This window comes from Sinohyriopsis cumingii, chromosome 12, assembly GCF_028554795.1.
Source record: "Sinohyriopsis cumingii isolate HCF-2022 chromosome 12, ASM2855479v2, whole genome shotgun sequence".
NCBI lineage: Eukaryota > Metazoa > Mollusca > Bivalvia > Unionida > Unionidae > Sinohyriopsis > Sinohyriopsis cumingii.
The window spans coordinates 78053404-78067650 of NC_142972.1; the positions used below are offsets into that span (position 1 = coordinate 78053404).

At 36.3% G+C, this 14247-nt stretch overlaps 1 protein-coding gene across 4 annotated transcripts in view; it reads left to right on the forward strand.

The window, feature by feature from the left end:
• Positions 1–14247, forward strand: part of LOC149786792 (receptor-type tyrosine-protein phosphatase H-like) — a 103853-nt gene that overhangs the window by 66872 nt on the left and 22734 nt on the right. For 2 of the 4 annotated variants that reach the window (XM_089977291.1, XM_089977294.1), the window contains 6 exons: positions 688–981; positions 1556–1767; positions 2109–2280; positions 8009–8173; positions 8755–8895; positions 13603–13744. In XM_089977291.1, coding sequence (XP_089833417.1) covers positions 688–981; positions 1556–1767; positions 2109–2280; positions 8009–8173; positions 8755–8895; positions 13603–13744 — 1126 coding nt within the window. The remainder of the gene's footprint in view (positions 1–687; positions 982–1555; positions 1768–2108; positions 2281–8008; positions 8174–8754; positions 8896–13602; positions 13745–14247) is intronic. The other 2 variants (XM_089977292.1, XM_089977293.1) reach the window with 2 other exon arrangements.

Genomic DNA, 14247 nt, shown 5'->3' on the forward strand with positions numbered 1-14247 from the left:
GTATTACATGAAACTATATGTTGATGATATCTGGAAATAAATTTTTAACGTTACGTCCCTAGCTTCCATTTTCCATTGATAGTTTAAATTCGCCAAAAGCTAGTATGCAACTCTAAATTGATAACACCTTAAAGGTATTTATTTCCATTATTTCAAGCCATATTTTACAGAAGTTATTCCCCGCACTGCCCTTACCGGACTCATTAGTTTCTGCAGTATAAGTTTGTGTTTCTATGTTATAGGTCCTCTTGCAATGTAAAGCATGTATTATAGTGAAATTGCATTAGTTATCTTGAAAGGTTTTTCTAATGAGTTTCATGCATAAAATCTGAAGGCGTGTTTTAGTTATGTTAGGTAAAAGAAACATGTAGCAGCTAATTTTTCTCAGTAAAGAAATCGCAAAAACGAAATTCTTCACAGGAGCTTGATAAAGGAGATAAAACGAAAACAAGGAATTGAATGTCGCACTTGTTATATATGTACACCTGAAAACGTAGAGACACACACGAACTCTCCCAGACAAACCCAAATGCATACATACATACATACATACATACATACATACATACAACCCCACAATAGGTTAGATAGTTCTAGAGAGGAAAACACATTCAGCCGTTTTAAATATTTAAGAGATGCAGCTGACAAATGTCACAAAGATGGTCAATTTTGTATTTGCTTTTATAGTGCCATCGGAACCCATTCGATTCCAAACGCTGGAGCGGACACCTCACAATTTTACCATCAAATGGGAGGATGGTTCAGGATACAGGGATTTTTACAGAGTCTACTACAATTGCTCAAGTCCAAATGAACCGAGTGAAAGTTGGCACGATCGCGAGGATCTCAATCCGACAGTGAAGACATATACCTCCATATATCTTGAGCCTGGAACACAATGTGAATTAAATGTTTACTCTGTAGTCATAACGGGGATACTCAGCTCTCCTTTAACCGCCAATTTATCAACAGCTGAAATTGGTTAGTTAGTACTGACAAATTAGTTGCAATGTTCAGTCAAAAGGATTATACGGCTGCATGCTTTTATCCCTTTTATTAATCTACTATTAATGTAAATGCAATACAACAATAGACCAAAAATGGTCAGTCTTCAAGTTGATGATAACGTAAAAGAACACTATACATTTTGCCTTGGCATTATATTCACCAACATCATTACCTAAAATTAATATGCCTAACGTAATCATGTGTTCTATGCAATATTACTTCGATAACAATAATTACCAACAGCTAAACGGACGACCACGCATTTCACCGAACCTCTGAAGTAATTTTAACGACAACCAAAATTTCTTCTAACATTTTGTTGAATTCAAGCTCAAATTAATTTAGAAGAAACCTTGTACTTTTGTCATTGATCCATTATATAGAGAGATGTGTGTTGGGTTTATAAGCGACTATCTTGCAATTTGTAGAAAATACTAGTTGCAATTCAAAGAGTAAGATATAATCTATGACATAATTATGTAAGATATTTTTATTTATGAGAAACATGACGTCAATTTATTTGGATTATTGTTTCCAACATTCATAGCTCCAGGACCTGTATCCTATTTCAATATTTCGGAAGCTGCCTCCACATATGTGAAAATAAATTGGCTACCCCCTTCCAGAAAAAATGGAATAGTCAGAGGTTACATTTTGACTGTAATGAAAAATGAAGGATACTGCCCAGAAAAACAAGCGTGCGTGAAACATGTAAATTTTTCCAAACAATTAGGAGGTCAAAAAGATCACATTTGTCAGGTAATATTGTCTTCATTCATTCATTATCCTTTTTTTCTTATTTTGAAGCTATTTAATATTCGATGTTTTGATAACATAATCAATATAAATCATGTATGAAAGTTAACATTTATATATTTGTTAACATTAATTGCATTATAAAGAACTTGATTACATTAATTAACGTATTGGCTATGAAAACATATTACTAAATTGTTAGAGACCTGTGGATGTAATAAAGTTTTACAAGCACATATTTTAAATGAAATTTAACAATAATTTGGTTTACAACAGAATAGTTTTAAAAACCGCAAAAAGACATTTTCCTTTTCTTGATCATCAGGATTTCCTTTACTACACAGGATACAGTACCATGGACAGATAATGCAAGCTGCTCAACAGATATAAGTCCAAACTGTAGATCGCTTCTGCTCAGCAATTTGAGGCCGTATGTTACTTATAGCATTGGAATAAAGGCATACACCATATGCTCAGGACATCAGATCCTCGTGAATGCAACAACATTATCAACTGGTATGGATATGCAAGCCTAAAAAGTGCAAGATATACTAACTCTAATGATATATGTTCTTTCTCCAGTGTTTCTGTTTTATCCTAAAACCATTCTGACTGTGTATTGCTTTTCCCTCTTTTTCAGCTGCAACAGACACATACACTTTCTGAAGTTATCTTAGATATAGTTTTAAAACATACGAATGTGTGAGTGTGTGTGTGTGTGACTTGGATTTTTAACATAGCTTTAACACTTTTGTAGTCATATCGCTGCGATGTCTGCAATGTGATAGTTTATGTGATGTGATGTCAAGCACTGTGACATCATACCGCTGACATGTAGCATTATGTGCAATCCAGACACATTATCTTGACACCAGGCCGACCAGGCCTAATACTAACCAACTAAGGACGAGCGCCTAGTGAGGCTGCTATTAGTGCCATTTTACGTCTTTGGTTTGACTCAGCCGGGGTTTAAGTCCGCGACCTCCCGAACCCGAGGAGTTCTCTCTAACCACTAGGACACCGGAGCGGTCTAAACAAAATGTATTAAACTATTGTATGAAACTAAAATGTACGAAACTATTGTTTTTAATCCATGTATGGTGTGCTTGTTTACGATTATACAGTCAAATTGAAAGAATAAACATTTTTTTACTCTAATTGCAATTTGTATAATCAGTACATTGACCATATCTAGGGTATCAAAGAGAGCGGCCCACAAACAATTAGCATTAGGTTTAGATTGTCACCAACCTGGTAAACTCTCTACATAGTGTCGTGAGTTTCCCTCGTCAGTCAGCGAAGACAGATTAAAAAAATTCATGTTAGAGAGACATACAGGTTACCACAATATATCTCGCGCCATTGCGTGGACGTAATAAAAACACTGAAAAGATTTACCTGACTAGGTTTTAATGCTATTACACGGATCCATAATCCAGGATCATGTAAATGAAATCATACGGTGCCATATATATATATATATATATATATATATATATATATATATATATATATATATATATATATATATGGCACCGTATGATTTCATTTCTTTCTCTCTCTCTCTCTCTCTCTCTCTCTCTCTCTCTCTCTCTCTATATATATATATATATATATATATATATATATATATATATATACACACAGAGATGGAGCCTCGTTAATCCAAACACTTCGTTCCTAGCGAATGTAAGGATGCAAAGTTATGTCAATCTATATCGAGCACAATAATTTGCGCCAGAGAACAATTAATTAGATTTATGGAGACATGTGCTTCGTAAATCGCTATACTGCAAAAATGTATAATGTCTGTGTCAGGAGAGGAAATGATTTTTAATTAAGTCTTCTAAACGAAGACTGTTAGACGACTTGAAAAGGAAATGTTACCTTCGATTTATATCGGAACTGTCAGAGTTGAAATTTTCCAGTCCTGTTGTTTGGAATTCTATAAGTCATGCTGTCCGAAATTTTGGCGCCTAGTTATAAAATGTGGTAGACATATTTAATCCTGATTGGTTACGCTAAATAAGGGGCGGAGTGCCCACACAAAACTTTCTTGGGCTCAAATTGCTCTCTTCAAAAGAAATCTAGCCAGTCTGCAATTTTCCTGCAAGAGTGAAAATATAAGAGACTCCGAGACGGAATTTGGACTAAATTCTCTCGTAAAGCATTGGTCAAAGGGACCGGATGTATGGAAAGTCAACGGACACAATTTTGGCGGTAGAAGCGAACAGATCTTTAAAGCACAAGGTATTTGCGTCAATTGCATGTAGTTCGTTGAAGCAATATAATGATTTGCTTGAATTTAATTGTTTATAGTTGCATGAATTTATTCGTTTAAAATCGAAAATTAATATTCTTGATATGCGTATTACTGTGGTGAGTTCAGATATCTGAATTCGTACAATGATCTTCTTTATATAAGTTGACGAATCGTTTGAATCTCTGGTCTTGATTGTTATAGGAATCTAATAATTTAATGTATTACTTTAATTGATATGAGTTACGAGAATCTGTGTGAATTCACTGATCTTGAATTATTTCATGTATGATAAAGACTTGAATGTGTGTATTCGCTGAAACATAACGTAGTTAAAACATTTAATGACTATCATTCATTCATTTATGTAATTGAGACGAGAACGGAACCGTTATGTCTCGTGTAATATTCATGAGAATCTGTAATGAAATAGCCATTAGGAAGTAAATCAATCTTGTGAAACTAGGTTTGGTTATAGTCTGCCATGTTTACCTTGAGCAGACAGCATTTGGTCTGTTTGAATTCAGATAGAACGATATCTGACATAACGAGAGGGGAGTAATGATCTGTCCCCACTAGGACAACTTACATAATATTTAGGTTGCTTCTGTTTATTTTGAAAGGGGAAATTGCCCCACGAACGTATCCACGGACGTGTCCACTGACGCGTCCACGTACCTACTTATCCAAGTATCTACACACTTACATATCCTCCTGCCCACACAAAGTTTGAGGGTCGAAAAGACGCGAGACAGTAAAGAGGCCTGAAGAGGAAAAAAGCGGAAGGACTAGGAGGAACCACCATAGTGAAGTCGGAGAGGATCGGAATAAGCAGGTTATGAAGTTGTACAAGGCAATGACTTCGATTATATGATGAACTGATTATATAATTTAAAACAGATCTTCCATTTACATAAATATATGTTTGAAATTCGGCGAAAGATTTATTTCAGAAAGTATTGTATCTTCGTAATGTAATGTGTTATCCCAGTTGTTTATGTAATTGATTACATTTATGTTTGTTTTTCCATGTACGGGTGCTCGTCTCATTCTGTTCTATACATCTGCTCAGATCTCTATTTATTCCATGTATAATTTCACACTTTATTTTAAGATTTACTCGATCCGGGCAACAATACCGAAAGCGATCACCCTCTAGACAACGATAGCCAAATAAAGCGTACACTTTGTAAGAAGGCTTAACCTCATAATACCACACCACCAGTAGCAACCGCTACAGCGAATATGACCTTATTTATGAGTTTTCTGGATAATTCAATCAGTTTTATTTTACAATGTTATCATATGGTATTCGTATGCAACTATTTGCAAGTTGTTGATGTATATTCAATACTGGTTGAAATAGATTAAAGAATACATAAACTGAAATGTTTATTTCACTTTATTATAGCATGCACTTGTACATAGATATACGTTTAAACATTTACTGGCAAATCTTTATATGCTGCCAGGTATCACTCTTCATCTGCCTTTGATTGATGGTGTCCCCATAATACATGTAATATTACACATGCAACGAATAGGGGCCCCGACTGGCCGAGTGGTCTAAAGCGCTCTCCGTTACGGATCACTGTCATCTCACCTCTGTCTGCATGGGTTCGAGTCTCAAATTCAGCCAATGTTGGTATGTGAGAAAGCTTGCCAGTAGCTTCTCGTGGGTCGGTGGTTCTTTCCGGCGTTTTACCAGGTTCTTCCTCCACCATTAATACTGGCCGCAATGTATAGCCTATCGTGTCCTGGAACATGGCGCTAAATCCTACAGTAACAACAACAACAACGAATAGAAATATATATTGCAGTTGAATGCGTTATGGTGAACTAATAAAACGCAATTATTCTTATAAGTCGTACTTTGCAACTGTTATAGCCACTAATGAGCCAACAATTTGTCATTTTATTCTGATGAAAAGCATTGTACAGTCCACAACTTAAATTAATCAACATTATTTGTACAGACTGTCACGGAATAAGGCAAGAAAATATTTAGGTTTTGCATTAAACGATGACAATGTATATTTGACTTTGTCGACGCGTTCAGCGTAAACTAAGGAGTAGCATGTTTTTATTACCTTGACGTCTAGTTGATGCTGCACGAATACATCTCGCTGTGGGTCGCTCGTAGCGTGATGCCCATGTTTCTCGACACGCACGGGTACGTTACCCTTGGGTCTTGAACGTCTTGTTTTTTATATATAGTATAAATAGTAAGGTTTTACTACAAGCGGTACATCATCGCTTGGATCTTGTCATGGAGTGTTGAATTGGAACCACAAAACTACAGCCACAGAGCTGAAACTGGTGGAGGAGGAAGTGTAGGTGAACCAGACCGGAACTGATGGAAGGCGTTGTTGTGCCAGACTGAAACTGAGGTCTCACTGGACAGTTTATCTGGTGAATTTGCATCCAGCAATGACCTATTGCAGAACAATAAGAACACTTTTACAGTGAAGGTACAAATAAAAACAAACTAATTATTTTTGTAGAAAGCATGCATGTGAGATTTTGACTGCGGCAACCAGATTAATTCCTGATGCAACTGGTGGTCCTTATACTGAACCAACACTGCCACCAACCCCTAAATGTTACATTCCTTTTTTACAGCAAATAGCTATTTTGAATGATTTCATGTGACAAGGCAGCTAAAAGAAGCAGTATGTGCCTTATGGATGAATAAAGTTCACTAGTACTATAACAAATTAGCGTATTTTTCATCACCCCTCAACCATCTAGATTTTTAGATATTTACCTCTGAAGCATGACACTCGTAAATACGTAAGCCAAGTCGGCTGCTCATTTGCAGTCCAAGTTACATATTTGATCTCTAATGCTCTTCTAACTATGACAGGCAGTCACTAACAAGCCAACCCATTTCCAAGCATAACTCAAAGTAAATATAAACCACATGACATATTTAGCTTGTGTGTGAATTTACAAATGCTAGGCTTGTGATAATTAGGTTTATGCCTTCTGCCTTACAAATTAGGGGGTGTCAAAATACGAAACTATCCAATGAGACCTGATGGGAACGTTGTTGCGCCAGACTGAAACTGGTGGAGATAAAAGTAGAGCCAAAGTGGAGGGTGAATTTGAGCCAGTATGAATCTGGGAAGTTGAGTCAAAGTGGAACTGTGATATTTTGTGCTTTTTTCCACTCAAAGTGGAAGTTGAACCAGAGTGTACTGGCTTGTGTCGGAACTATGATATTTTGTTTTGTTTCATTTTATATAGCATATCATATCAATCCTCGTCATTATCATTATATATATTCTTTTGTGAATGTGTGAAGGGTGTGTGTGTGTTATTCATTTAGACCAAATCCCACTCGGTTTCAATTCCGTTACACATACATCAACAAACTGTGATTGTAACATACAACTGGTAACCAATGACGAGACTTAATGACACATACAATTTATTAACCATCTGTTATGTCTAAAATGTGTCCGATTTGTTCCCCGTGTGTGTATTTAATTATTAGCAACAACCCATCCCCGTCGAAGGAAAGCAGAAAAAAACCTGAAAATTGTTTATATAATCGTTGGTTATAATATGATCCCGCTTCTTTAAGTTTGTCCACACAAACGATTATGTGATCATTTATTTAATTTTAACGTACTACTAGAATATGACCAAAGATTGATAAATTGACATACCTCCACATTTGCATATATGAATCTCTGCTATCTGACTAACTGTGTTTTCATATGACTAACTGTATTTTCATATAAAATCTTTCAAATTTTTTTATGTTTGGACGGATTATTTCCGGATTTTTGAGGCAGCATTTACAGTAATTTTACACTTTGCTGCCCAACGTTGATTTCAGGATCCGGAACGCAGATTTGTGGATTAACGGAGCAAATTAACGTTTAGAAATTCCGTTTCTGTTGAAATATTCTGGATTTTTGAGGTTTACGGATAATCGGAGTCCGGAATGACGAGGATATATTGGCTTTATTTCAGCACCACCATATCCCTCAAGAACCCCGACACAATCTACAGCGCGTGTGACTGATCGAACAAGACAGATTGCGATTGACTTACCATTGTCGGATTTTCTTTGCAACACAGTATATGGATTTCCGGAAAGTTGGGGTGTTGTTGTATCTCAGTATTCAAAAGCTACAGGTTACATGCATTTGTGAACGTACATAACGTTACCTTGGAATAGATGACATTCATAATAACATTTAACAAATATTTTAGTCATTAGTTTGACACCAACTTTTTCATTTATTGATCTGGTTTTCTAATTTAATTAACTCAATAAACATATTCAAACAATATCCATAACCTTGCAGTTTATTATTAATAATAGTGATTATTATTATTAGTAGTAGTAGTAGTAGTAGTAGTAGTAGTATGCTAATTATATATTATTAAAGATTTTTATTAAATATTAGTATTATGAATTATTATTATTATTATTATTATTATTATTATTATTATTATTATTATTAAATAATATTGTTATAAACAAGTCTTAGAATATAAAGAAAATAGTGGCTACATTGCTGATTGCGTTGACGAAATTGTAACATCCATTTGTTTTGCAAGATCATCTAGTACAGAGCAATGTTTAAAAAGGTATTCTACAGATGTGATTTCTTACCAAACTTATTCTCAAATTCTAAAGAAAGGTTTTGTAATTGATGTTTTCCATGAATGAGTCAGTAAATTATTGAATGTGCCTGTATATTGTTTTCTAGATGATCCATTCAGGGGAAACACGTCAGATTTTCAAACAAAGCTAGGTCTAAAATACAAAAGTTGGAGAGATATAAAGGATCAAGACACTTTTCCACCATATCGAGCTACTTATGCAGCTTGGAAACCCACTGAGTCGTGTGGTAAGTAGCATTTTCTTCGTGTTATTCAATATTATGTAAGTTAGGTTTCTTATTCCGTCTACATGTCAGACATTTTGTAATAAAGGTCTTAAATTATCAAAATCATCTGACTAACATTGTCATTGGTGTGGTAAGTACTTCTATTATCCGATAGGAATCTCTGCGTAGATTCAAACATTAATAATTTGAGCACTGATCATTTAGCTTTAAAAAAACATAATTGCGCATGAAGCTATAATTTTAATTTTACATAAAGAAAAATAAAAATAAACAAAACATCTTATGCTAATCAGTCAGTCTTCCGTCATATATATCAAGATAATAATCGTTAATTCTGGTCAGGTCAGGCATCTCCTTCAACAATAAGTAACAGTAGATGGTATTGCCTGCCTGACACTGTTGATCAAGAGTGGACAGCTACACCTAGCTCCTTCTAGAATGTCTTTTCTAGTGGAACGTTTGGCAAAGCAGAATTATGCAATCCGACCGTTAAGGCAGATGGCAAGAGCTTTATGCACATCGCGGGGCATCAGCTCAGGTGTAGTAAGAATTTATGGTCATCCAATGCATCTGGACGTGTCTCTACACGTCTCTAAATAATCGAGCCATTATATTCAGATAAGCCTGGACGAGAGAGTGAGAATGAATCTACGCACCCTTCCCTCACTGAAATCCAACTCACGTGCAGGGCATGACATATTCCCTTTCACCACAGACGCTTATAAAGAAAATATTGACATAGCGACAAAGCAGCAGGTGTGGATTCACTGTGAGCAGCAGCTGTAGACCAGCACACACCCTAGTGTCGCTTTTCACTGGATCGAAAGAGCAATGAAATTTGGTAGCCCCCATTGGTGACTGAGCAGCAGCCCTTTTTAATGATTACACTGCTACCCACAAAAGGCATGAGGAAGGGATATAAAATGTCTCTAAACATTGCCTGCAGACCGCAGCAGTCTAAAACAATCAAAAAGACAAAAATCTTTGCAATATCCAATCGCTGCATAGCATATACACACTAATGGACAATAAATCAGCAGATAGACCAAATAGAAGAACACCCTTAATTGGCTTGATGCAACATTCTGATTTTAGCCCTGAGTTAAAACCGACTAGCTGAATAGGAACAACTAACTGTAGTCGGAGCATGCTCCACCTTCTTCTATAGTGTCTAAGTGAAGATGAGGGACGTGAACCTGCTGTTGCCTTTGCCATCAAATCACAGCTAGTCAGCACACAAATCACAAATCTCATAAAGGGTAACTATAAGACATTACCAAGTATCATTGACAATAATAGGCTTGACAAATGCAGCAACATTCGATTCATCCAGCTAAGAAAATATGACCTCATAATTACCAGTACAGTGTTCCACCTGCCAAACCAAAACGCGACGTATTAGATACATCCGCTCTCCAAGAATTGGTATCTTATTGACTATGTCATCACCAGGAGAAGAAATAGGCGGGATGTCGGAATGATGAAGGCTATGAGTGCTCGAATGACCACATGCGACTAGTCTCCCAGCTTAATATCCGATCCAGCTTATCAGAGGTCTACAAGACATGCAAGTTCCCCAAAAGATGAATGTCACCAACTAGAAACTGGAGAATTCGAAACAGGCATTTGTTGAAGAACTTTGCAGCAAGCTGGATACAATCGATACAAACTGCGAGAATGTCGATTATATCTGAACAGACACTACGTTAAACTCAACTGCACCCACAACTGGAGTTGTACCACATGCAAACGTCAATAAAGTTTTGATAAGAAGATCAGAACTTTAGAATCAGAAGCATCGGATGCAGAATACTTACGTAGAAGACAGCACTTCATCATCTAAGGCGACAACCTTCGACAACATCACGAGGATTCCCAATGTACACTCAGAGAGCTTCAAAACCCGTGGCTAAGTCATAAAAGGCTCAGGCCTATGCAGACAAGAACGATAATAATAACTTATTTGAAGCTTTGAGGACAATGTACGGGCTACGATCATCAGGAACCCATTACGAATTGCTGACAATGCCACGCTGCTCACCGACAAATAAACGATACTTCAAAGATGGACAAAACAGTTCATCAATATCCTCAATCAACATTATTCCACCAGCAAAGATTTCTCTACGTAGAAATCGACATAATAATTGCTGATTCTCCAGCGATAACTCAAACGGTGCAATCAACACACCTGATGTCAAATGGCCAAGCACCTGGAGTAGATAATATAACAGCAGAAGTATATAAGGCACTATGCTCACAAATGGCACAGTAACTAACTGAACTATACCCCACAAGTACAAGGATGCACCTATCGTATACTACTTGTACAAGCAGAAAGACAACATACAATCCTATTTGAACCATATGGACATCTTGTTGTCAATAGCTGGCAGAATCATTGCCAGAGTTAGTCTGAATCGCCTTGTGTATTACATCGATCAAACGCTTATTCCATATAGTCAAAGTGGCTTCAGGAAAAGACGAGGCATCACCGATAAGATGTTGCAACTTGTCAACGGTAGGAGCAATGCCAGGAACAAAACTAATATCAATATATGATATGCATTCATCTACTTGACAACATCCTTTGACACAGTCAGCCATGAAGGCCTTTTGAAGATCATGCCAAAATTCAGTTGCTCAAAGAAATTCATTGTGATGGATTGGCAGTTTCATGCTGGCATAATCGATAGTAGTTTGGATGACGTGAGTCATCTGAACCATTCCGTCACCAAAGAAGTCAAAAAAGGCTGTGTGTTGGCCCCAACCCACTTCAGTATAATGTTCTCCTCCATGTTTCTATAAAGCCTTCCCGAGTACGAGACTATGACACTGGGATTGACATAAAAGATTGGACTGAGGGCACAATGTTCACTCTGAGAAGACGCCAGGAAGATAATATGTCAAAGGAAGTGACTGTTCTTGATCTCCCATTTGCTTATGACTATTCCCTGAATGCAAAATATGAGTCTGACACGCAACACAGTCTGGACGATTTCGCTTTATCTTATGCCAATTTTATCTCACAATTAATGCACTGAAGACAGGGATAACGAACCAGTCTGCATCACGAAAGCCTTATGTACAGCCTACCATCACAGTAAAGGACTAGACCATCTAGGTAGTGAACATGTTCACCGAACTCGACAATACACTGTCACGTGCAGTATACATCGATGATGAAGTCAACACTAGACCTAAATCAAGTGTATCCTTTAGCATGATGCTTGCATGGTATCGGAGAGCATGGTTGTCAGTCTGCAAACATAAAATAAAGTCTAAAATGCCATTGTGTTGGTGACCCTGCAGTATGCTTAAAAAATCTTGACGGTATAGAGACGCAGTGCTAACAAGCAAAACTGTCTTCACACGGGATGCCTGATGTAACTGGTGATGACGATGCAGCCCATAACAAACAAAAGAAACAAACTGATGCATATACGTTTACAAAACTACATCCTTACAAACAAGAGAGAGAAAGAGAGAGGGATACAGATGCATTATATCTTACTATCTAAGAGTAAATCATCTTGTTTTTCATACAACACACATACACCAGAATAATGTATCAGCTAAATAATGAATACACAAGACCTTGTTTAATCTTATTCATTGTCCGTAAGACTGCCACAATCTAGAAAATCTAAAATAGTGAATCGATATGAAATCACCTTATATTCTCTCCAATATACCCTAACAAAAGAGTGTTCTGAATAACTTAAAATATTGGTTTCCAATCATTTACAAAAACGAAAGCAATTTACAAATACTAACAAAGATGTAACACAAAAGGCGATAGCAAATACTAACTATTTACATAACAAGGAAATTCTACAAAGAAGTTTTTAAAAATACTTTACGAAAATGAAGGGGCCACGGGTGGCGTTGTGGTTTAAAGCGCTCGTCTATATCGATCACTGCCATATCTTCTCTGTGGCTTCGGATCGCGGGCTTGGCAGATGTGATATACGAAAAGCCAAGCTTGTGGCGAATTTACTGGGGTTGTTTGCATCACAGTTTATACTGGCCGCGATGCATACCCTATCATATGTGGCATCAAATGGCGTTAAATCCAAAACAACTAATAAAAACAACAATAAAGAAATACGAAACTCTAATTTGCCTAAACCTATGTCTAGGCTGACTACTAAGAACGGACACGATACGCTGAGAGATACAACAACGCCATCTAAGGCTAGCAAATTAGCAATGTACTAACCATTCAATGCCAGTAAAGTAATGCGCGGAGATGCACGTAAATGAACAATGTCATGTGTATGTCATAGCTGGATACTGAAAATATTTAACAATACTAGTAATACTACAAATAAAAGCAATAGCAATCATCATTATCATCATCATCATCATCATCAAATAATTGCAAATAAAGAATCAATGAGTATTTACTTCGGCAATATTTATTGAAATTTTACCTCCTTGTCATAATATAATGTTAATGTGAAATATTAATAAGAGTGCAAAGCTTCTTATCGCTTAGATTACATTCCCAATATGTTCTTAGTTGTTTTAGAATCCGGATTTGTTCCTTTAGTTTGCGTTCAATATTTCACTAAATCCATTACATTTCGGAATACTCTACTGAGTATAATATGGGTAAGGGACTGAGAAGAGAGGTACGAACGTGTCACAAAAATGATCCATTTTTCAAACATTATTGACGATCCAACCAATTCTTTTTCAAAGTAACAGCTGCAAGAAATAGACGTTCGATCGAAACACAAAACGGACATGACAGCGTCAGTTATATCACAGGGGAGGACGGGGATTGTTCAGGCTCTGGTCAGCGTTTCTGTAATGGCTATTTAAAACAAAACACTGAATACAGGTATATCTGCCCATACTCAAAAGAAAGATTGTCTTTCAGATATGAATTATGCTGAACGAATCTTTAGTGTGGCTGTGTTAATATTTTCTTTCAACTAACATCAGATCTGGAAATTTGAAGACGTCAAGATTGTATTACTAAGTGGGTAAATTTTGTCTAATTATACGATCATTTATGTTTGCAACATTAATTCTCGTTTAATTCTCGTTTACTTTTATCATTTACACAGTAATATGGAACTGTCTTTACTGAGCGAAAAGCGTTATTCATTTTGTTGCTGCATTTTTGTTGCACAGATGATACAACTGTAGACCTTTCATGGTTGCCCTTAATTTCATACTAAAATATCCCTCACTAGAGTTTGATAAAAAATAATTTAAAGAAATTTCAAAATGTATTATTGGATTTGTAACTCTTTCATCAGTTTACTAGACTTTGTCACAACAAAATTGTCCATATTTGTCTTCATGACTATAAAAGGAATGTCTTAATTTAATTCCACA